The 25,660-nt window shown below is 45.3% G+C and overlaps 1 protein-coding gene across 2 annotated transcripts in view; it reads left to right on the top strand.

The window, feature by feature from the left end:
* The window catches only part of opn5 (opsin 5), a 94,262-nt gene that overhangs the window by 12,683 nt on the left and 55,919 nt on the right, over window positions 1–25,660 (top strand). For both annotated transcript variants that reach the window (XM_078542076.1, XM_078542075.1), the window contains exon 2: window positions 8,899–9,049. In XM_078542076.1, the coding sequence (XP_078398202.1) occupies window positions 8,899–9,049 (151 nt within the window). The remainder of the gene's footprint in view (window positions 1–8,898; window positions 9,050–25,660) is intronic.

Here is a 25,660-nt window from a genome sequence, read left to right as displayed (position 1 = left end):
TGACGACTGGGGAGATGCCAGCTGTGGAACTGGCTGCTCCCTCCCAGGCGGGGCCAGCACAGGCTCCATGGGCCAGAGGACAGCCGCCAAGGTCATCGAGGCCAACAGGACAGCACAGTAAGCAAGCTGTCTCAGATGCCAGTGCTAGCGAGGGGGGAGCACCTAACATAGCACCCGTAAGCGTAAATTTAAGGCACCTTAGGCACACCATGGGTTTCTCACTGGTGCTTTTATGTTGCTCCAGTATTAGTTCATTAAGACCTTTGGTGTGATGTGCAACACTTTTTTTTGATTTCTGAACTTCATTTTGTTATATCATTAAATTTTGATATCTAAGCATGGCTCAGGGTGGTTCCTTACTTCTGTAGGTAGATGGGAACCCATGATGTTATGAGTGAGTTGTTTGACATTGAGCTTTATTGACAAGGGCCTTAGTTAATGTTCCTATCCAGGCAAATTTAGCACTCAGGTATCGAGTATGGAGCCTACAGCCCTGGCATGTGTTGGAGGTCCACCTGTGTTGGGCTAGCTGAAGGTTCTTTGGATTAAAGCTTCTAGGGTGTCCCTACCTTACTGCAGTATGCCTGGGTCAGCATCTACCCCACTCAGCGTTCTCCTGTGTGTGCTCATCCTTGGATTTACTGCTGAACCCATCGTGTGCAGCTGGAGCAACTGCGTCTAAATCCTCTTCGTCCACTGCGTTGCCCCTTTCCAGCATCAGATTGTGGAGAGCGCAGCATGCAACCACTATCAGCGACAACGATCTGGGGGTTACTGGAGTGTGCCCCGCGAGCGGTCCAGGCATCGGAAGCGCATCTTGAGACGACCGATGGTTCTCTCTATCACAGCCCTTGTGGAGGCGTGGCTCCTATTGTACTGCTGCGCAGCCCCTGTTCTTGGATGGCAGAGAGGCGTCATGAGCCACCTTCTGAGGGGATAGCCTTTGTCACCCAGCAACCATCCATCCAGCCGTGCTGGAGCACTGAAGAGTGTCTGAGTATGTAAGCGTCATGGGAGCTGCCTGGGTACCTTGCACAGACTTGCAGAATCTGCATCTTGTGGTCAGACACTATCTGCATATTCATGGAGTGGAATCCCTTCCTGTTGATGAAGGCACCGGGCTCACCTACTGGCGCCTTGATGGCCACATGTGTACAGTCTATTGCACCCAGGACGTGGGGGAAGCCAGCAATGGCCGCGAAGCCTCTGATTGGCCTTCTCCCAGCGGTAGTGGATGAAAGTCAATGCACACCTGAACAGAGCGTCTGTCACCTGCTCGACACAAGTGTGGACACCCACCGAGCCCTGGAAAGAGCCGGAGGCATAGAAGTTGAGGGCAGCCGTGGCCTTCAGCGCCACTGGCATGGGGTGTCCACCCACACAGTTGGCGCAGATCTCAGGGCCTATCATCTGATAGATGGAGGTGACTGTCTCCCTTAAAAGATGGAGCCTCCTTCGGCACTACACCTCAGACATATTGAGGTAGCAGCTTCGCTGTCTGTAAACCCTGGCAGCATGATAGTAGCGTCTTCTGTGTCTCCTTCTGCCTTGGATTTCCTGTTGGCCCCGCGCCCCTTGTGCCTGCGCCTCTCTTCCCAAAGGTGGCTCCCCTGGAGGCTGAATGTGCACTCCTGGCCTCCTCCCCCTTTTGGCCCTCCCTTCTTCCTCAGAGGAGGTGCCTCCAGTGGATAGCACAACTCTCATTCTCAGGCTAAGGGAAGGCTTCCTGAAACCTGCAGGCCCCAAAAATGATCTTTACTCCTGGAGCCCTGACCTGAAGGCTGTTACTCCTGTCCAAGCAGCTGGTATGAGTTTTGAAATATTCCCGCTCATACAGGCAAATAGCAGTAACTTTCACAATTAAATATCAACAGATACCACTCGCGACCCCACTCACCCTCCTTATCCCGCCAGTGGATGAGGTTTATACAAATATCTCCTACCCGCCTGCCCGTTGCGCCCGTGCGACGTCCTGAAGATCGCACGGGCCCTGAAAAAAAGCAGACAATTGCTGCCTCAAGGGCCTTAACTGGATGATTAGTTAATGGCGGGCGCGCATCGGAGAACATCACGCACCCGCCCACCTAAATATTGCGATGGCGCGCGATGATGTCGGGATGCTCGCCCGACGTCACCGCGTGTCATTTTATGTGTCGGCGTGCGGGGCCTGCCCCCACACGCCAATGAGAAAATTCTGGCCTATGAAAACTAATAGAATGTTATTGTTTATTGTGAGGGGAATTGATTACAAAAGTAGGGCAGTTATGCTTCAGTTATACAGGGCACTGGTGAGACCACATTTGGAGTACTGTGTATGTTATTGGTCTCCTTATTTAAGGGAAGATGTACATGCGTTTGAAAGAGTTCAGTGAAGGTTTACTAGGCTAATACCAGGAATGGGTGGGTTGTTTTATCGGGAAAGGTTGGACAGGTTAGGCTTGTATCCACTGGAATTTAGAAGAGTGAGGGGTGACTTAATTGAAACCTTTAAGACCCTGAGGGATCTTGACAGAGTGGATGTGGAGAGCATGCTTCCTCTTGTGGGTGAATCTCGAACTAGGGGTCACAGTTTAAAAATAAGGGCTCGCTCATTTAAGACAGAGATGAAGAGAAACCTTTTCTCTCAGAAGATTTTGAGTCTTTGGAACACTTCCTGAAAAGGCAGTGGAGGCAGAGTCTTTGAATATTTTTAAGGCAGAGCTAGCTAGATTCTTGATTAACAAGGGGGTGAAAAGCTATTTGGGGGGCAGGGGGGTTAGGCGGATGTTACAACCAGATCAACCATGATCTTATTGAATAGTGGAGCTGGCTTGAAGGGCCGAGTGGCCTACTCCCTCTCCTAGCTCACATGTTTGTATGTATGTACTTTTGGTGGGACCGGACGATCCTGGCGGCAGGCGGGTCTGGAAAATCCCACCTTTTTTTTAGAAACCGTGGAGGTCAGTTACTGAAAACATTCACAAGAGTCTACTAGTGTACTTTTAACAGAAAGAATAAAACATTTATTAAACAAGAAAAACTAACTATATTACCCTAGACAAAAAAGTTGGCAAGATTTCAATACAAACACTAGAAAATTATTCAAATTCACATTGTTCTTTTCATTCCAGCAATTACTCTTACAAAACCCTAGTGAAGATTTACCACTACCTCAACACCAAAGCTTCTTGCTTGGGCTGGATCAGTTGCAAATGGCTTTCTTCTGGCGTATTTCTGAGCATTCACTAGATACTTTTTCCCAGTGGTATATCTCCCTGAGACCCGAAATCTGAAATCACTATTACTTCAACTTCAGAGCAAACACATGAGTTCCCTAAACTCAGTTCCCCAGCAATCTTGCAGGATTTCTTGATTCAGACTTTAGAACATCTGCCTTCACTCACTGGTATACACACACTGACTGAACTGCTCTTCTGCCTTTCCCTGTGTCTTTGTGTGCCCCTGGACTCCGGTGGCTAGGCCACAGCACAGTTTTTCTACTTTTTGTTTTTTTCTTCTGAATTCATTAAAGTACTAACCCTTCTGTAACCCATCTCCTCACTTAAAGGGTGGTAAAACCTCATTCAAAATACATGCATACAAAAACAGGGCCTCCAGATTTCCTGGCTCCAAGCTCACAAAAAACCTCTAAATGAAACTAGAACCTTTCTTAACACACAAATGTAAATATAAATTAAACTTTAAGTTATACTTTGTTCCGAACAACACACACGCACACACACACACAAAGATTGGACACAGATACAGATACAGCACTTTTACAGATTATAATTAATTCAGTTTCTGATTTATGATTTCTGGTCTCCCAGGCCTGTGGTTTCTTGAATGGTTTCGATGATTTAAACTTGAAGTGAACGTCTTGTAAAGTGAAGAGTTCACAGCAGCTTGTGAGGTTTCTTGTAATCAAATACCTAGCAGGCTGGTTCTCAGGTAAATTTTGAAACTGGAACAGATTAAGTACTTTGTCTGCTTGATAACCTGCAGTTCATTTCAGAGTCTGGTTCTCAGACTGGCTGACGACTAATGGTTCTTAAAAAGCAAAGAGGGCACAGCATTTCACTACAGCTGTTGTCTTATCAGTGTTCTTCTGCAGTCTGCAGAAGTCACTTATGGGCCTTGGGATAATAAACGATCTCAGTGTCAGAAGCCAGTTTCCGTTACATGGTCAACAGCCATTGTCCATCCACAATGACTTAAAACTGAAAGGCCATTGATATACAATAGGAGATAAATAATGGTCTTTCACACTTAATTTGTGCATAACTGGTCTCATCAGCTTTCCTTTGATGAACTGCAAACCTGGCAACATAGGCCTGAATTTTCGCCCGGCCAGGGCGAAGTTGAAGGGCGGGCACTCACAGGCGCGCTTCCAAACGGTGCCCCCGATCGGAGGCGCGCCGCCACTTTACGTGGGTGGGCCAATTAAGGCCCGCCCAGCGCGATGTCTGCAGGGAAGCGCTATGTGCTTCCTGTGCGGGCGGGTGGGGGAATCCCAAAATCGAGAGTGCGCTCTTTCGCGCATGCGCAAGAAAGAGTGCACTCATCTCCCTGAGGGTAAGTGCTGCCTCAGGGAGATCAGCAGTAAATGTCAAAAAACCTTAAAATAGAAAAATAAAATTTCCCTAACATGTCCCCTCATGTGACAATGTCACATGAGTTGGGACATATTCATAATTTTCAAAAAAACTTTATTAAAATGTTTTAAAAGCTACATGAAACCTCATCCCGCCTATGGATGAGGTTTCTTGCTTTCTCTAGTTCGCGCCAGGGCTCCTGACTTGCCCGCCAACCTTAAGGTTGGACGGGCAGGTCCCTTGATTACATAACTGACTCTGTCAATGGCCTGAATTGGCCATTGACAGGTCAGTGGGCGCGCAGCTGATTTTGCTGCACCCCGGCCTTCCTGAAAACTTAAATAGGGTGCTGGTGACGTCGGGAGCTCCCCATTGGGAATCCATGGTTATGGTGCTCTTAGGTGTGAGAATTTTTTTCAGCTTGGCTTGGAGAATAGGTAATAATTCACGTATTTTAGTTCAAAATAAAAAGTTATCAGTTTTCCACAGCCATCTGTTGAGTGTAATACAAGCGGAAATGATGGAACTTTTGATGGATGATATCATCCTGTCATTTATAAGCATTTTCCAGTTAGGGATGGACACTTCTTCTGTCCACTTCCATTGTCAGCACAGTTTACAGTGCAATATTAAAGGAATGAAACTTTGACATTGACTTTGGTTGTGTCAATACCTGTTCATTTGCTTTTCATTTTTTTTGAATGATGTTTTATGTTTTTTTAGTGCCAGTAATTGATTAGTGAATGGTAATTTAAAATTTAATTACCTATTCAATATTTGAACTGTCAAATATTTTCCATGATTAGTCATTATTTATAGTAAAATACAGACAGAACATGGGTGTACCTGATGGCTTGTGCATTTACTGATGTCACATTGGAAAACCTATTGTTCTAACTGGCTCTCAAAGAATTAGGCTCATGTATATAATCATATACTTATTTTCTAGCTAATCGGAGGCAGTTGTGTTGATTCAAAATTTACCCTGCATGAACATTAAATTGATGCAAAATGGACTTTAATCTAGATCAGAAAATGCTGGAAAAACTCAGCAGGTCTAACAGCATCTGTGGAGAGAAAAATAACAGAGTTAACGTTTCGACACCCTATGGCTCTTCTTCAGAGCGAAGAAGAAGAGTCTCTGAAGAAGAGACTTGAAGAAGAGTCATAAGGACTTGAAACGTTAACTCTGTTATTTTTCTCTCCACAAATGCTGTTAGACCTGCTGAGTTTTTCCAGCATTTTCTGTTTTTGTTTCAGATTTCCAGCACCTGCAGTATTTTGCTTTTACCTTGATCTAGATCACTTACATTCTAAAATATGAGCCAGCCTTTTCCAGCAACAGAACCCATCTAGTTTTAAAAATAAACCTTTTTTCTACAGTGTCATTTTGTGACTAGCAGACCTGTCAACATTGGGCAGATCAAAAATGTTCAACTTTCAGTAATTATTCAGTCATGTGCTAGAGGACCAGCTACTCATCCAACAATTTCTTCATATTCTTCCCAAGATTTATACCCAGAGCAGCTGACACTGTATGAGTGACAATATCACAAATAGTGACATTTAGTATATGAATTTCAGTGCCAGTGTGATGCTAAGCCGTTAATCCCAGAGACTGGCAGATCGTATCAAACAGCATGTCCCAGCCACTGTTCGCAAAGGGCAGGATACAGATCATACCCAGCTAGCTTGTGCTTGCAAAACTCAAAACGCAGTGGCCAATATTAGATGTGATTCCGCGATTAGACAACATTTGCTAAATAATCCTCAATGTGCTAAGAATTACACTGACAACCAATTTAAGATTTTCAGTCATGCTTGCAGTGTGGCGTATTTGCATGTACTGGAAGCTACATATATTAATATATATTAATACACAGGGCACTGCTCTTTGCAGACAGAAAGAACATGTACATACACTGTCTGTTTCAGCTAAACAAAATAAGTGACAGCCATTCACTGACTCATTCCTCAGGGCAATGCCTTGACCAATCAAGGTCAAGCTGCCTCGTTTAAATCTCAACAATACTTGGCAGTTAACTGTCAGTCACCATCAGTGGTGCATTCTCCATGGCAACGTCACTTGCTAACCAATCAGCACCCTCTTCACATAGAGTATAAATTGTTGTTTACCCCCCTGTATTGGTATTCTTACGAGTGTCCTGATGAGTGCAAGACAAAAAGCTTAGACATGTCTCTTTTTTCAGCAATACTCAAGCCCTGTACTACCAAATGACTATTTAACAGTTGCATGCATCAAATTAGATTAAACCAAAAATATCAGGTCTCCTGTGTTGCTGCATTTGGTGAGTCAAAGGATGGCCTGTCCTTATTCAAGAAAGGATATCATTGTATTAGAAGCAGTTCAGAGATGGTTCACTTAACTGATTCCTGGGATGACGGGGTTATCTTATGAGGAAAGGTTGAGTAGTTTTGGCCTATACTCATTGGAGTTGAGAAGATTGAAAGGTGATCTTACTGAAACATTTAAGATCCTGAGAGGACTTAATAGGGTGGATGCTGAGAGGACTCCCCTTGTAGGGAGTCTAGAACTAGGGGACGCAGTTTAATAATTAGGGGAAGTCAAGGGTTATTGGGGCCAGGCAGGAAAGTGGAGTTGAGGCCACAATTAGATCAAGCATGATCTTATAGAATGGTGGAGCAGGCTCAAGAGGCCGAATGGCCTACTCCTGCTCCTAGCTGTTGTGTTCTTGTGTATATTATGCTGATTATACTACACAGCAAACAGGATGGGGCATCTGCAGCACTTTCCCAAAGTTGCAGCAACAAAGCGGGAGCATCCCTGAGGAAATTCCTGCCCATAGTCTTCCATGGTGAACCCTCACTGACTGCTACCTGGTGAATCCAGCTGACACACAGTTAACAGTTCACGTCTTCATTAAAATCTGTTTTAATGCTAACACATTGAATTCTAATATCGCATAAGTAGTAGTCAGGCACAAAAAAAATGGAAAAATATGAGCCTTTATAACTAGAGGTCTAAGATATAAAGGGAAGGAAGTTTTGCTGTTGTTATACAAAGCCCCATTTAGACCACATCTGGACTACTGTGTACAGCTCTTGGCACTGCATCATAGAAAGGATATATTTGCTTTGGAAGAAGTGCAAAGCAGATTCATCAGAATATTCCCAGGGCTCCACTGGTTAGAATATGAAGAGAAATTACATAAATTGGCTTATATTGCCTGGGCTACAAGAAGTTTAAGGGATGATTTGACTGAGGTTTTTAGGATTCAAAAGAAATTAATAGGGTAGATAGAAACTTTTCCACTGGTGGAGGGACTGGGACAAGGGGATATAACTTGAAAATCAGGAGAGAAGTTAGGAAACACTTTTTCTTGAAAAGGGTGGTAGAAATATGGAATTTTGTTCCACAGAAAGCAGTAGATGTCAGCTCAATCAATAATTTTAAATGTGAGATGGTTTTTTGCTAGACTAGGGTATAAGAGGATATGGAACCAAAGTAGATGGATGGAGTTAAGATACAGATCAACCATAATCTTACTGAATGATGGAATAGGCTTGAGGGGCTGAATAGCCTACTCCTGCTCCTATGTTTCCATTACACAACAGAATTCCAATCCTTAGAGGTAATATATTGTCTGTTCAGCTCGAATGCCAGCTTTTGATTCAAATGAAAATCCACAAGACATTCACATCAAGGATTTATTGTTGTTTAAGCCAAATTTCTTAATTTGGAACTTGTGAAGCTAATACGTCAGAGCTTTTAATTACTAACCCAAATAGCGTAAGTAACTCCATAAGTTTTACCATTGACTAATTGCTAGGACTTCACTTCAGATCATCTATAAAGGATTTCAGCATAACAGTAGCAACTTGCCTTTAACATCTTAAAACATGCCAAAGTGCTTCACAGGAGCCACTGAGCTACCTAAGGGGATATTAAGACTGGTAACCAAAAGCTTGATCAAATAGGTAGGCTTCAAGGATCACCTTAAAGAAGGAGATAGAAGTAGAGAGGCAGAGAGGTTTAGGGAGGTGATTCCAGAACCTAGGGCCTAGATAGCTGAAGGCGTGATCATCAATAACGTGATGATAGAAATCGAGGATGCACAAGAGGCCAGAATAGGAGGAGCACAGAGATCTTGGAAGGTGATAGGGCGGAGGAATTTCAACGTAAGGATGAGAATCTTAAATTCAAGGCACTGCTGGGGTGATGAGTGAACAAATTTTGGTACAAGTTAGGATACAGCTCAAATTGGATATAGCTGAAAAGATTATTGCTGCAGATTATTGCTTTCTGAAAAGATTATTAACTGATTTTTATGTTTTTTTAAAGGTAACGTACTGTATAAGAATGTCATCTAATGGCAACGATACAGTTCCTCTCTCTAGTGATCTTCCTCCCTCTCTTCTCCATGAAGATCCATTCACTTCAAAGCTTTCCTGGGAAGCTGATGTAATAGCAGGAATTTACCTAATAGTCATAGGTGAGGCAATGCACATTTCTTAATTTTCATCTTGGGACTTGTTTGTGATCAATGCACAACCTGTCAAAATGCATACATGCATTTAACTAAATGGATTACTCATAACGAACTGTATTCATTGAATGATAACTCTTATGTAGTTCAGGTATACACATTTTTTCCTGTCAAAAGTGTTGTTGGTATAACTGATGTGCTGATCCCGTGCTGAAAGTTATTGATAATGCATTTATATTTATACTCTAACAATTCTGATATATTGTTCCTCTCATCTCTGTGGAAAAGGAGGAGGAAGCTGAACATATAACCCAAAAGATTCTAGAGGGGAAGAGGGAAGAGATAAAGGGTGCAATGTTGTTTCAGTTGGTATGTGTTATTGTTGCCAGCTATTCTTGGATACACTGAACTGGATTTTACTCTGCTATCCCAATCCAAATTAGATGGGACAGTAGCAGATATTGGGAAAATAGGGCGTTGAGGCCCACTGCTGCCTTGCACCTTGAGCTGGATTTCTCTCCCTCCATCCTCATCAGAACTGCTGGCTGTTGCTCACTGGATATAGAAACCAACAGGTCAACCCTCTTCTGGCCCATTTCCTTTCCTTCTGTCCCTCTTACTATCACTCACTGGGACCGCCTGGTAGAAAGTACCAGTAGACTGAGGTATTGATGATAGTGGACCTAATGTCTGCAATTGCAAGCAGAAGGTCAATTAGATGCCTGCTATCCCTCCAGTTTTGCTCCCAGCATTTACCTTTGTAGGCCTTGGTCTTGGTCAAAACCTTAAAAGAGTGCAGCTACTTTCTTATTTGGAACTCTTTGAGCCTTTTAAAGTACCCATTGTGGTGCTGTCCCGGCATCCCTGCTGCACTCTCACCTCTTTCCCCTCTTTAGCCCTGTTGAACTCCCTTAGCGGAGGTAATCTAACTGGATGTCCACGATGCATGTTTGATGACCTCCAAGTCAAGATGGGTCTGCAGCAGAGTAAGGGATTGATGGTGCTAGTGGAAGTCTTATCCTGCTGTTATGACAATGGAAAACATATTTTTTAAAGCCCTTATAACTTTCTCCTAGGTCGCTCACAGCAGTGTCCAGGAGATTAACCTTGCATTCCTGATGACCCCAGGACATTTCTGGAGGGTTGGCAAACCCAGTGCAGGAATATCCTTGGTGTTACTGGCTAGGATGGGGATTCGGCTATGGGCCTCCCTACCTCATTTTCCAACCTCTAGTAAAAACAAATTCAGCCCAATATTTTCAAGTGAAAAGGTAAAGGATACAGAGATAATTGACATAATAAAGTGGGAAAAATGTTTTTCTTTATTCAACTTACAGTTTTTCCTTAGATTTAGCTGTTATCCCAGATGACAAACAGAGTGACACTATTTAAAAGCACGCTGTTGCTTGTGTGTTCACTTTATTCATTGTTCAAAAAGTAATTGGGCTGCAAGATTCTTCCTGAGCCGGAGCCAAGGATGTGTTGTTCGGTTGAACAGTAACCAGCGGAGGAGGATATTAGGGCAGGACAGAGTTAGACAGGAATAGGAAGATAGGAGTAAGAGCAAGCAATTCAGCCTAACAAACCTGTTCTACTATTCAATTAAAAAATATATATATATATTCACGGAATGTGGGCTTCGCTGGCTGGGCCAGCATTTATTACCCATCCTTAGTTGCCCTTGAGAAGGTGATGGTGAGCTGCCTTCTTGAACCGCTGCATTCCATGTGGTGCAGGTACACCCACAGTGCTGTTAGGAAGGGAGTTTCAGGATTTTGACCCAGAGACAGTGAAGGAACTGCGATAAATTTCCAAGTCACGATGGTGAGTGACTTGGAGGGGAACTTGCAAGTGGTGGTGTTCGCACCTATATGCTGCCCTTGTCCTTCTAGATAGTAGTGGTCGTGGGTTTGGAAGGTGATGTTGAAGGAGGCTTGGTGAATTCCTGCAGTGCAAATGATATCACAAGTCTTCAGCACTATTGCCTGAATATTGTCAGGGCCCATAGCCTTTGCAGTATCCAATGCCTTCAGCCATTTCTTGATATCACGTGGAGCGAATCGAATTGGCTGAAGACTGGCATCTGTGATGCTGGTGACCTTCGGAGGAGGCCGAGATGGACCATCCATTCGGCACTTCTGGCTGAAGATTGTTGCTAGTGCTTCAGCCTTATCTTTTGCATTGATGTGCTGGGCTCCTCCATCATTGAGGAGGGGGATATTTGTGGAGCCTCCTCCTCCAGTGAGTTGTTTAATTGTCCACCACCATTCATGACTGAATGTGGCAGGACAGCAGAGCTTAGATCTGATCCGTTGATTGTGGGATCGCTTAGCTCTGTCTATCACTTGCTGCTTATGCTGTTTGTCACGCAAGTAGTCCTGTATTGTAGCTTCAACAGGTTGACGCCTCATTTTTAGGTACGCCTGGTGCTGCACTCCTGCACTCTTGTAGATGGTACACATTGCTGCTACTGTGCGTCAGTAGTGGAGGGAGTGAATGTTGTGGATGTGGTGCCAATCAAGCGGGCTGCTTTGTCCTGGATAGTATCACGCTTCTTGAGTGCTGTGGGAGCTGCACTCATTCAGGCAGGTGGGGTGTACTCCTGTGCCTTGTAGATGGTGGACAGGCTTTGGGGAGTCAGGAGATGAGTTACTGGTCGCAGGATGCCCAACCTATGACCTGCTCTTGTAACCACAGTATTTATATGACTAGTCCTGTTCAGGTTCTGGTCAATGGTCAGCCCTGGATGTTGATAGTGGGGCATTCAGTGATGGTAATGCTATTGAACGTCAAGAGGTGATGATACAAACTTCTTGTGTTGGAGATGGTCATTGCCTGGCTTTTGCATGGCATGAATGGTACTTGCCACTTGTCAGTCCAAGCATGGATATTGTCCAAGTTTAGCTGCATTTGGACATGGACTGCTTCAGTATCTGAGTAGTCGCAAATGGTGTTGAACATTGTGCAATCATCAGCGAACATCCCCACTCCTGACGTTATAATGGAAGGAAGGTCATTGATGAAGGAGCTGCAGATGATTGGGCCGAGGACACTACCCTGAGGAACTCCTGCAGTGATGTCCCGGAGCTGAGATGACTGACCTCCAACAAACACAACAATCTTCCTTTGTGCTAGGTATGACTCCAACCAGTGGAGAGTTTTCCCCCGATTCCCATTGACTCCAGTTTTGCTGGGGCTCCTTGATGCCACACTCTGTCAAATGCTGCCTTGATGTCAAGGGCAGTCACCATCACCTTACCTTGGGAGTTCAATTCTTTTGTCCATGTTTGAACCAAGGTTGCAATGAGGTCAGGAGCTGAGTGTCCCTGGCGGAACCCAAACTGGGCATCAGTGAGCAGGTTATCGCTAAGCAATTGTCGTTTGATAGCATTGTTGATGACCTGTTCCATTACTTTACTGATGATCGAGAGTAGACTGATGGGGCAGTAATTGGCCGGATTGAATTAGTCCTGCCTTTTGTATACCACACATACCTGGGCAATTTTCCACATTGCTGGGTAGATGCCAGTGTTGTAGCTGTGCTGGAACAGCTTGACTAGGGGCACGGTAAGTTCTGGAGCACAAGTCTTCAGCACTATTGCCGGAAAATTGTCAGGGCCCATAGCCTTTGCAGTATCCAATGCCTTCAGCCGTTTCTTGATATCACGTGGAGCAAATCGAATTAGCTGAAGACTAGCATCTGTGATGCTGGTGACCTTCGGAGGAGGCCGAGATGGGCCATCCATTCGGCACTTCTGGCTGAAGATTGTTGCTAATGCTTCAGCCTTATCTTTTGCATTGATGTGCTGGGCTCCTCCATCATTGAGGAGGGGAATATTTGTGGAGCCTCCTCCTCCAGTGAGTTGTTTAATTGTCCACCACCATTCATGAATGGATGTGGCAGGACAGCAGAGCTTAGATCTGATCCGTTGGTTGTGGGATCACTTAGCTCTGTCTATCACTTGCTGCTTATGCTGTTTGTCACGCAAGTAGTCCTGTATTGTAGCTTCAACAGGTTGACGCCTCATTTTTAGGTACGCCTGCTGCTGCACTCCTGCACTCTTCATTGAACCAGGGTTGATCCCATGTTTTGATGGTAATGGTAGAGTGGGGGATATGCCAGGCCATGAGGTTACAGATTGTGTTTGAGTACAATTCTGCTGCTGCTGATGGCCCACAGTGCCTCATGGATGATTGTGGATGAGTGTACCTGAATTCCATTTATCTTCCCTTGGCTCAAATCCCTTGACACCCTTACTGACAAATCTTACCGAGAAAATCTATTGATATCATTCTTAAAAAAAACAGATCTACCATGCAAGTCTATAGCCTTTTTAGGAGCAAGACTTCCAGATTTCCACTACCCTTTGAAAACTGCTTCCTCTTTTCACTCCTAAATGGCAAGCTCTAATTTTAAAATTATGTCCCCTTGGGCTGGATTTTATGGGGCTTGTAGCCCTCGTTAGAAAAGTCGGTCAGGAACGGACCGAGTTTGTAAAAGCCTGTCCCACAGTGATAACACAGTGTAGGTGGCCTAAACACACAGTGAGCGGGACCTCTGCCCCTCCGTGGGAGGAGGTCCTGCCCCCAAGAGCTACCAGCAGTTCGAGCAGCCCCAGCAGCACCAGAACTCAGTAGTGGGAACTGCTGGGACTACAAGAAGTCCCACAATGAAGAGAGCAATGGACCCAGATTCAGGTAAGTCTGGAATTTTTGGGCGGGGAGGGATTAGGCGCCCTAGGGATGAGCTGAGAGGAGTGGTGGGGGGAGTGGAGTGGTAGTGTTGGAGTCCAGGTGGGGAGGTACAAAGCGGGGGTGTCATCTTAGGGAGAGCTGTGTGCCCCCAATGTGCACAGGGTACTCCTCAAAGGATGTAGCCCCCTTTCTTCCCTCTTTTTCACCTCAGATGGTGAAAAAACGAACTCCCCACTCTCACCCACCTGCTGTTGCCAACTGCATTATGGCATGGCCTGCGTAATATTCAGGTCAATTGACTTGTTAACGAGCTCATTTGCCTCTTAATGATTTTTTAAAAATGGCGGGCGGGCTGCCAATTTCGGTGCCTGCCCATCTACCGTGTAATGGGAAACCAGAGTGTTGACATCAGGTTTGCGACTCAAAGTCATCACGCTGGATTTCATGCATGCATGGGATGGCAGTAGTGCAAATTTGCAAATGTAAAATCCTGGCCCTTATTCTGGACTTCCCTATCAGAGGAAATAATTTCCCTGCATCTACCCTATTGAATCCCTTTGCTAAGGCCTAGATTGGCTACCACCCCTCTCAAACTGCTGAACTTAAGGCAATACAAAACAAGTTTATGCGTTCTGCCCTAATAATTTAACCTTTTAAGGCCCGGTGTCATTCTGGCAATACTCTCTCTGAGCTTCTGTACCATATTTCTGCTCCATGCCACCTAAGAGACATCCTAACTGACAGCGCTGCAAGTAGCCAACAACTATATGCTAAACAAAAACAGAAAATGCTGGAAATATTCAGCAGGCCTGGAAGAATCTGTGGAGGCAGAAACAAAGTTAACATTTCAAGTTGATGGCCTTCTATCAGAATTGGCCTGTTATAGAAACTGGGTGGTTTCCATAATCAGCAGTCAACCTGCAATGCCAGTTTTATACACGAGATGGGGCAGGCAGGTGGCATGTTGAAAATCAAGCCCCAGAACATTGGACCTTCCATTTCTTTTAGCAAGATATTTCTATGGCAACATTTGTGGAGAGTAGCAGAAGGTCAAGAATGATGAGGGGGCTGCAGTGGGCCTATCAGTAATAGGGTACCGAAGGCTGAAGTCAGGGTCCATCTTTATATAAACCCTTCTCTGCATCCAACAATTTACCAGACCAGGAAATCAGAGAAAATGAGATGACTAAGGAGATGGAGATGGCTAAGGATTTATCAATATTCTTAAAATGAATCACGAACCCTTTTAGCAAAAAAAAATTAAGTACACTGGAAGCCCATTTTCAGTGCTTTACAAAGATTGCTTTAATGATTTTATCTATTGCTTAACAGCTGACCAACAGCAGGCTTAATAGCCTTTGATTATTTGAATGATCTGTCTATTCAGCATCTTTCCTGTAACATAATGCATTTTTATATTATCAAAACATATGATGCTTCAGATACTGGAACAGAATCAGTTCAAAATTTTAGGTTGGCATTTGTGGTTCAGAACAGAATAAAGGCTTGCATGACCTCAGAACATCCCAAAGCATTGGGATAATCCATAACCAATAAAGATTTTCCTTGAAGTGTAGGCTGGTATTTTATTGGCATGCCATGGGTCCTGCCAGCAAGTGCAAATGCGGGTCTCGAGCACAGATGAATGAGGGACCGTGGAGGGGATTTTACCAGCGACGGCCAATTATGAAGCTGTTGCTGTTGGGATCATTCAGTTAAGGATGGCAGCCTGCCGCTTTGAGCAACTGGCCCAATCAGGGGGCTGGCATTTGGGAGCCTCGGCAGTGCCATCAAAAGGCAGGCCCTGGCATTTGGAGGATGAATCCTGCAGCAGTTCCGTTGGATTCGAGGGGGGCAGCCATTGCCGCCAATGAGACCCACTCAGAAACATGGAGCCTTCAGGAAGGAAGGCCACACCCCCAGAAAGCCCCTGGGAAATCACTTTAATATAACAGGTGGTCTCTTCGTTTGGCAGGGAGCTGTTTCAACATCAGTAAAATACCAATAGAGACGTAAACTTGCCTTTAATAGGCTAGTTAATTAGATTAATGGGCCACATTCCTCTGGCCAACAGGCAGTTGAGTCACTGCCATTTTCACCTTTGGGAATATTCCACGGTCCCCCCATTTGCCCGCGCTCGGAACCCGCATTTGGACGTGCTGGCAGGACCCATGGCATGCCAACAAAATTCTGGCCTACACTTAAAGGAAAATCTTTATTGGTTATGGATTATCTCAATGTTTTGGGACGTTCTAGGCACGAAGATATCAAATTTCTCTCCCAACACTTTCCGCTGCCATTTTACCAGCCCTCCCATCTACTGCCCCATCTCCATTGGCCTGGTTAAATTCCAGCCCTACACTCTGTTGTAATGTAGTAAATACAGCCGGCATTTGGACACAGCAAGATCCCACAAACAGCAATGTGATAATGACCAACTAATGGGGGAAAAATTCCACATGGACTGCCTTTGAATCCGGGGGTTGCAATGTGCAGTCAGCCAATATCCTATTTGGTTGAGGTAAGCAGCATGCAAATTTCACACTGCCTCCTCATCTAAATGCCTTCAGCATGTAGCTAAACATGGAACATGCTGCTGACTGGCTGTACACTTAACAGTGCAGCCCAGCAGCATGCATGGCTAGTGTAATGCATGGCTAGGCTTTGCCACGTAAAGGCAACCTGCCCCTCTTAAAGAGTAGTTGAACTCATTGTACAGAAGCTGCTATAGACTCTCTGAAGGAGTCCTGGATGGAAGTAAAGGCAAGAAAATGGATTGACATGCAAAAATGATGGCTCCCCAGGCTTTCTGATGCAGTGCTAGAGGCTTTTGTCCAGGGGCCAGAATAGAGGAAAGACGCATTGTTTCCGCAGGAGCCCGGGGCCCTCAAGGCACACCCTGAGAAGGGAATCGGAGTAGCTGAGCAGAGAGATCAGTTCCTGAAATGTGGTCTCTAAGATATGGCAACAGTACGAGAAGAAGTTCAATGATCTCACACGGGTAGTCAAGAGCAGTGAATGCATCTTCACATGCCATCTCCTAACTGCCACATTATTCAAAGCACCACGCGCACATCACTCATCCATCAACAATCTCTAGCAATCCGAACTCATGCCTAGCACTGATACTCTCCTCACCCTCACACACCTACCAATCCTGTAAGCTTCACACCAACTTCTCCCTTTAAGCTTCACACCCAGCTCTCCCTGCTTCCAGATATCTCCAGATATTCATGTATGGTAAACACATCATCCAAATTCATTGCAACACACTCAGTGGCATTCTTCCATTTCTCTTGGAGGATAAGGTGGTGATTATAAGTGAGCAGAGCAGAACTGGCAGGGTCAGGCACCCTGCACCACTGGATCCCTCTGGAGGAGATTAATGTTCTGCATCAGGGTTAGACTGTTACAGATGCCATTGCATCCAGAAAACCAAGATAATTCAGGATGACAGTACCTACCTGTCTTATACACCTTCCCAAATCCAATCTTATCCTCATCTTGCCATCTGACACAACGTGCAAGCTGCAGAACTCTTGCTTTCCACCCCATGCACCACTTCCCTCACCACAACACCCTCCCCCCCCTTCTGTATTTCAGCTTTCAGATACCCAGGAGCTGCTGCCTAACCAGCCAGTGCAGCCTCATGAGGAAGGAAGACAGCTGCAGCTGACGTCTTATGAAGAATCAGTATAACTTGATCTGACACATGCAGTCATCAGCTCAAATACTGGCAATGTGTGAACTTTAGAGTGTGGTTTACAGTTGGAAAATGTACATAATGAGACACCAGCAAGAGTAGGCTGCAGCCTGGCCGAAGGGAAAGGTTAGCTTGCATGCCAGTTCACCAGAGGGTGAGATCACAGAGGACTCAGATGAGGACTTTGATGAGGCAGCCTAGATGAGAACAAATGACATCAAAGGACATGAGGATAGTTTGGGAAAGTGGCGTTGAGGTAAATGATCAGCCATGATCTAACAGAATGGCAGAGCCGGCTTGACGGTCCAAATGGCTTACTCTTGCTCCTATGTTCCTATGATCCTTGAATACTGATGAACATGCATACTGAGATACTTGGTGCATTGGCAGACCTGGCAGACATCCTTGAGCCACTGACAAGGAGCATGGAGGACTCTGGCTCCAGTTCGGCACAGGGCTTTGTGCTGATCTTGGAGCCCATCCTTTCCAGTGTGGAAGTGATGGCCAAGTCCATGAAAGCGCACACGGACCCGCTTTTGAAATGATGACTGGTGGACAATGATTCAGCACAAGTAGAAGCCATGTAATATCTGAGCTGCAGTGGAAGTTCACATTGTGGTCATGAGATCTATATTTGTTGCCATGCTGGCCCAGACTGCTTCCATCATGGCTGACGATCTCAGTGCTCAACAGGGCATGCATACTGTCAAGTCAGACCAGCAATCTGATATCCAGCAGGTTACCAGGAATGCTATAGAATGAGAGGCCAAAGTTTTAGGCTAAGGGGTGGTAGATTTAAATCAGAGATGAGGAGGAATTAATTTTCTCAAAGGGTTGTGAATCTGTGGAATTCACTACCTCAGAGTGCAGTGGATGCCGGGACGCTGAATAAACTTAAGGAGGAGATAGACAGATTTTTAATTAGTAATGGGTTGAAAGGTTATGGGGAGAGGGTGGGAAATTGGAGTTGAGGCTGAAATGAGATCAGCCATGATCGTAATGAATGGCGGGGCAGGCTCGAGGGGCTGAATTGCCTACTCCTGCTCCTAGTTCTTATGTTCTTATGTTCTATAGTGCTGCTCGGGGAAGTGGCAGTGGCTCCATGGAGAATGAACCTGCTGTTTGATCACAATGGCAGCATTCATCCACTGCTGCCGCTCTGACAATGCACCTGGCTGCCAACAAGCCACCTCAGACTGCTGTTATTCATGCTGAATTGGTGCAGTCCAAAGCCGGGCCCTCAAGATCCAGAGATGCCCGTGCAGTCCTTGTGTGAAGACTTCCATGGGGTTCCCCAGAGCATCTTCTGGGATAAATCCAGGGTATGGTCCCAACATCCCCGCCCCCCCACCACCCTCCACCACCTCCCTCCACCTCCCCCCCCACCCCCCCACCCACCACCGGGAATGGAAGTTCTGGGTCATTAACTTTGTTTCTCTCTCCATAGAGACTGCCAGACCTGCTGAGCATTTCCAGCATTTTCTGCTTTTATTTCAGATTTCCAGCATCTGTAGTATTTTGCTTTTATTTTATCCTCTGGGCAATTTGAAGCACCATGGCAACTCAAAGGCTGGCTACTGGACAACAAAGGTTATCCATTCCTAACATCGCTCATAATTTGAACAGACTGGTTAAGTCTCAAACTTGTGCCAGGGAGTGGTATGAAGCCAGTAGCTAGAGAATAGATTTGGAGTGGGGAGCAAAAACAATGGCTTCAATCTTCCCAATATTTTAATCAGAGGAAAGATCCTAGTGGGAGTCCAGAAGTATTGGTGCAGAGTGGACAGGGAAGCCATTGCAGTACTACTCTACCTAAAATTAGATAGATAAAACTGGAACCAGGCATGAGTAGTCCGATCTAGCAATGGAGACGCATTGCAGGACACATTGGTCAACATTTCAAAGTCTGCCGACAGGTTGAGAAGGACAAGGTGGGATCGTTTACTTTCTTCACAGCCACAAAGGATGCTATTTGTGACTTTGATAAGAGCTGTTGTGGTACTATGACAAGAGTGGAAACCTGATTTGAGAGATTCAAACATGGACTTCCAGGAAAAATAGGAACAGATTTGGGACGCTGCAACATGTTCAAATACTTTGAAGAGCAAAGGGAGGTTGGAGATGGGACAGTAGTTTGCACGGATGGTGTGGTCAAGGGTTGCTTTTCTCGAGGACCTTATCAGGGGGAATGTCCAGGGTGTGAAAGATTAAAGGTTTTATTGGCGAAATGTCATTGTAAGTAAATTGATGGATAGTTTCTTCCAGGGGAGAATATAGAAGGAAGTAGGGTTGGGGTGTGGAAGAGGGTGTGGCATGATAGTGATACAAGGAAGTGATCAGAGATGGCTTATCTGTGATTGATGGCACTACCAAAACCATATGAAATGGCATGGTCAAGGGGGTGGCCATGAATATGGGTTGGAGAGTTTACATGGAGGGAGAGATCTAGAGAGGATAAGAGGGCAATGAACTCAGATGAGGGTGTACGATAGCTGGAGTTGCTGCTTATAATGAGCCAGTGCTGAGTGCCGCGATAAGCCTGTCAGAGGATGCCAAGTGAGGCACAGAGGGAAGCTGTCGGCTTATCTAACAGAAAGTCAAGCCTGAGATGGCACCAAGAAAGCAGGAAGGTTGGCAAGTAATGAATGGAGGGATTTGAACTCCTTTCCTTTGAGGATTTAACCTTGATTTCCCTTAGCAGCTCCAGTTCAGCTTGGAAGCCCTCTTGTTTATTCTGACTGCAATGAGCTATCAGTCAACAGGACTCCAGCTCAGACTGCCCCAACAACTGCTGACCTCTCAGATGCTCAATCTCTTCTCCCAAGACTGTGTCTCACTGGATTCAAAAGGTTGTACCCTAGCATTTAATCACCAGCATGATCCCAGGTCTGTAGCTGCACTGAGCAGAGACCTCTTCAGCTTCACTAAGTTGACACTGCTCCTGGGCTTTTCTGAGCCCCAGCTCTCCAGCAGCATGGAGCTATCAACTGTTGCTGCTCACCAGACTCTTCTCTCATGGGTTAAAAAAATTCGCGCTTTAAACCCCGGTCACCTAATTACTCTTTACGCGCAATTTCCCCAGGTCCCATGGTTGGGCTTTCATGTATTCTCTGAATAGCAGCCAAAGGAACCCTGGAACAGCATGAGTAGCCTGTCCCGGTGTCACGGTCTGTGCTAATGCTAGAGCCTCAGGCATGCTGGAAGTTATAGTCCTCTGCCCTGAAATCACAGAGGCCAAATTTAAAAAGAGATTCCTCACAATTTAGGGAGAGAAAGAACAACGGATGGCAGCAGATGGCCACAGATAAGGTGTATAGTGAGGAGCTCCCTAGGGGGTCAACTCCTAGGAACCATCATGCAGGCAAAAAAAAAATCCCCAAAGAAATTCACTGTCCCTGTTTTTTGGGGGTGGCAGTTGAGTAAAGAATATTAGCTGAGGTATCTTTTCAAATAGTGCTTTGGGATTGATTTTTGTTCACCAGAGCAGGCAGCTAAGAGCAGGCAGCTTACCTTCCCTGTTTGGAGTTTGTGTCTACGCCTTCACATTATTAGGTTTGTGATGATAACGGTATAAAGGTATGCTCCATTATTTTCTTTGATATTTCCCTGGAGTTTAATTATTCTGAAAAAAAAGTTACCTCCAAGAGGCTGCCCTTTAATATTATTTCATGTTCTTAGTGGTATTTTAAATTGACTAATGCAAATTAGATGAATACCTGAATAGAACTTACATGATTACTCATCATGTTTTTTTCCAAACCAGTTTTGGCCCAGCGTTGTAATTTTGAATGCGAATACTTGGCCGTTGTTCTCCATGCTTGATGTCAATATGGGTGATGGGAGTGATTATTGGTTGGTAGCACCCTTATCAATTAATCAAAATGTTGCATTTCAAGCTCTGACCAAAGTCACCATAAGTCATTTTGCTATAAGCCGTTTACTCATTAGGGCTTTATTTTTCGATTTATGTCACCATTTTCAATTTTGTGTCATATCCACTCTGGCCCTGCCACTCCATGCTGAACCCTGAGATAGCCAATGCCATGTTCTGATTCTGGAGCCACTGCCGCAATCACCAGAAGCCCAGGATGTGGGGAGAGAGCAAGGCCTAAGATCCAGGAGCGGGAGCACAGGGTGGGGATGGGAAGCTGCTGGCTGCTGAACTGTGAATAACCTGAGGCAGGGGATGTGGGGAGGGAACTGCTCCCCCAGCTTCTTCTGCAGCCCCACAGTTTCTTCCATGGCCTACCCTCCCTCCCTGGCATCTTCCACGGTCGCCCTCATGGCTCCTTCGTGGTCCTCCTGGCTTCATCAGTACCCCCCCACCTCTCCCCCGACCCCGGGCTTCTTCCATGACATCCCGCAGGACAGGATCTCGGCCCGTGCAAACTTTCAGGATGTGGTCCAGACTCAGAGAGACAGAGATAGAGTGGGAAAGGAGCGAGAGTGGGAGAGTGGGAGTTACAGCGGGAAAACAGAGAGAGAGACACAATGGGAAAGGACTGTGAGAAAAACTGAGCGGGGAAGGAGAGAGAGAGAGCGACAGGATGGAAAAGGACAGTGGAAGACAGGGTGCCAAAGGGGAGACAGAGAGATGCAGAGGGAAAGGAGAGGGAGAGAGAGAGGGAGATAGAGAGAGAGAAAGACTGGAAAATGAGAAATGAGAGAGAGAGGGAAAGGGGAGAGAGAGAGAGACAGAGTGGGAAAGGAGAGAGAGACAGAGAGAAAGTGGGAAAGAAAAGCAAGCAAAAAGTTGAGCTGAGTTCAGGAGCGGATTTACAATGAAACACACTGTGCCATGGCACGGCACTCCCAAACAACAGGGAGGACCCAAAAACACATCTAAAACACAGTGGAGCTGATATTTGCCAAGATACATTTGAAATGTCTGAACATTTGCCAGTCTATATTTGAAGCATGTTTGATGTCTCAAGTTTCACATGAACTCATTAATAAGGCACCGTACTGTTCTGTATGGAGTGCAACATTTGCTTGGTACTTGTTTACCAGTAGTCTTATCCATCTTGGCATTAGTGGTGACTAAAGTTGTCTTCATTGAAAGAGAAAAACTTCAGGGAGCCAACAAAAACCCACTTTCCAATACAGTTCCTCTTTTGAAAACGACAATAGTCTTGAGTTCAGAATCTCTGACTATGTTAATTGTTGTTTTTCCTGTTTTATTAAATATTTCATCTTGATTGCCTCGGGGTAGTTGCTATTCAGGACAGTCATTGGAATATGCTTCCAATACACTGGGTACTGGTGTCTCCTGACTTTGAACACTGAAAACTGGAAGTATTTCATTCGAAAAGTAACTAAAACTGTAATAGCCAATCACAATATGTGCTTCAGTCATAATATACAATACATGGCATCTGGATTGCAATTCCAGAATTTAAATTTTAAAGTTCAAACATGGTGCTTACCTCAGGGATGGTGCTCAGCATTTTATTGAAAATTCAGATCTTTAGCTTTTGAACCATGGAAATCAAACTCGCTTCTTACTGATCCCATGTATGTCCCAAATAACGCACGTTAAATGGTGCCACCTATTGATGCAGGAGGTTGACGAAGGACCAATACTGGGACTTAGCATTTGGAATTCATCGAGAAAGATGGACTCGAGTGAATGCAACTGATACAAGAAAGCACATCTTAGCAGAGTCATGCGGATGGTTATGTACGCATTACAGATAGAATGGGCTCTTTTTAAATGTCACAGATGTATAGAGACTAAAAAATATCAGCAATTAGTTTTAAAAAAACTGATCTTGTGAAGCTGTTTGTGGCAGGTTGGTATGGTTTGATATCAATGGCTAGATAGTAGACAATACGGAATAACTTTATGGTAGAACAGTCAACAGTCAGATGCAGGAAGGACAGTCAAGCCTCGTGGATTCACTGTGCAGACAAACTTAAAATGACACAATAGTGGCCAGGGCTGCTCGTCATTTAACATTGACCAGTCACGTTTTGCCTCTTCTCCTGATATTGTTGTTACAAACGGATGATTTCAGATCTTTCTAAGTATGCAGTGTTCTAAAATGTTGGATTTTTGAAATTCCCACAAGAATAATTTTCCACGAATTGTTCCCACCATCAGTAGTAAAAGAAACGATGAGATAGTGAGGGGGTGTCCCGGAGATGGCGGGGGGTGGGGGGGCTGCAGTCCCAGGGTGGGTTGTCGGGAAAAAATGAAGCTGAGCACAGGGCCCCACTAACTCCGTCACTGGCTGAGTTTCAGGAGTGCTGTGAGTGAGAAGCTGTGCTACTCATTGTTTATTTGGTGATATATTATCGCATTTCAGGGGAGGTGATGGCATAGTGGTATTGATGGCGTAGTAGTATTACTAAATGAGTAACCCAGAACTCAGGATAATTGTCTGGGGACCTGGTTTCAAATCCCGCCACAGCAGATGGTGGAATTTGAATTCAATAAAAATCTGGAATTAAAAAGTCTAATGATGACCATGAAACCATTGTCAATTGTTGTAAAAGCCCATCTGGCTCACCAGTGTCCTTTAGGGAAGGAAATCTGCCATCCTTACCTGGTCTGGCCTACATGTGACATCCTTACCTGGTCTGGTCTACAAATGGCCTAACAAGCCACTCAGTTCTATCAAAAAAGGGATAAAACCGGATGGACTACCTGGCATCGACCTAGGCACCGAAAACAACAACGGCAAACTCAGCCCTGTCGACCTTGCAAAGTCCTCCTTACTGACATCTGGGGGCTAGTGCCAAAATTGGGAGAGCTGTCTCACAGACTAGTCAAGCAACAGCCTGACTTAGTCATCCTCATGAAATCATATCTTGTAGATAATGTCCCAGACATCACCATCACCATCCCTGGGTATGTCCTGTCCCACCGACAAGACAGACCGAACAGAGGTGCCGGCACAGTGTTATACAGTCGGGAGGGAGTTGCCCTCGGAGTCCTCAACATCAACTCCGGACCCCATGAAGTCTCATGGCATCAGGTCAAACATGGGCATGGAAACCTCCTGCTAATTACCATATACTGCCCTTCCTCAGCTGATGAATCAGTGCTCTTCTATGTTGAACACCACTAGGAGGAAGCACTGAGGGTAGCCAAGCTGTTCCAGTACAGCTACAACACTGGAATCTAACCAGCTATGTGGAAAATTGCCCAGGTATGTCCTGTACATGAAAAACAGGACAAATCCAACTCGGTCAATTACCGCCCCATCAGTCTACTCTCGATCATCAGTAAAGTAATGGAAGCAGTCATCAACAGTGCTATCAAGTGGCACTTGCTTAGCAATAACCTGCTCACTGACGCTCAGTTTGGGTTCCGCCAGCTGCTGACCTCATTAGAGTTTTGGTTCAAACATGGACAGAAGAGCTGAACTCCCGAGGTGAGGTGAGAGTGACTGGCCTTGACATCAAGGCCTCATTTGACTGAGTGTGGCATCAAGGAGCAATAGTAAAACTGGTGTCCACTGGTTGGAGTAATACCTAGCACAAAGGAAGGTGGTTGTGTTTGTTGGAGGTCAATCAACTCAGTCCCAGGACATTACTGGGTTCCTCAGGGTAGTGTCCTCGGCCCACCATCTTCAGCTGCTTCATCAATGACCTTCCTTCCATCATAGGCTCAGAAGTGGCGATGTTCACTGTTGATTGCACAATATTCAACACCATTCACGATTACTCAGATACTGAAGCAGTCCATGTCCAAATGCAGCAAGACCTGGACAACATCCAGGCTTGGACTGACAAGTGGCAAATAACATTCGCGCCACACAAATGCCAGGCAATGACCATCTCCAAAACAAGAGAATCTAACCATCACCTCTTGACATTCAATGGCATTACCATCACTGAATGCCCCACTATCAACATCCTGGGGGGTTACCATTCACCAGAAACTGAACTGGACTAGCCATATAAATACTATGGCTACAACAGCAGGTCAGAGGCTAGGAATCCTGTGACAAGTAACTCACCTCCTGACTCCCCAAAGTCTGTCCACCATCTACAAGGCACAAGTCAGGAGTGTGATGGAATCCTCCCCACTTGCCTGGATGAGTGCAGCTCCCACAACACTCAAGAAGCTTGACACTGTCCAGGACAGAGCAGCCCGCTTGAATGGCACCACACCCACAAGCATTCACTCCTTCTACCACTGACGCACTGTAGCAGCAGTGTGTACTATCTTCAAGATGCATTGTAGGAATTCACCAAAGCTCCTTAGACAG

The sequence above is a fragment of the Cetorhinus maximus genome, chromosome 5 (genome assembly GCF_964194155.1).
Source record: "Cetorhinus maximus chromosome 5, sCetMax3.hap1.1, whole genome shotgun sequence".
Lineage (NCBI taxonomy): Eukaryota > Metazoa > Chordata > Chondrichthyes > Lamniformes > Cetorhinidae > Cetorhinus > Cetorhinus maximus.
Note: the sequence above shows the minus strand (reverse complement) of the source record. Positions and strands in the feature narration are given on the sequence as shown.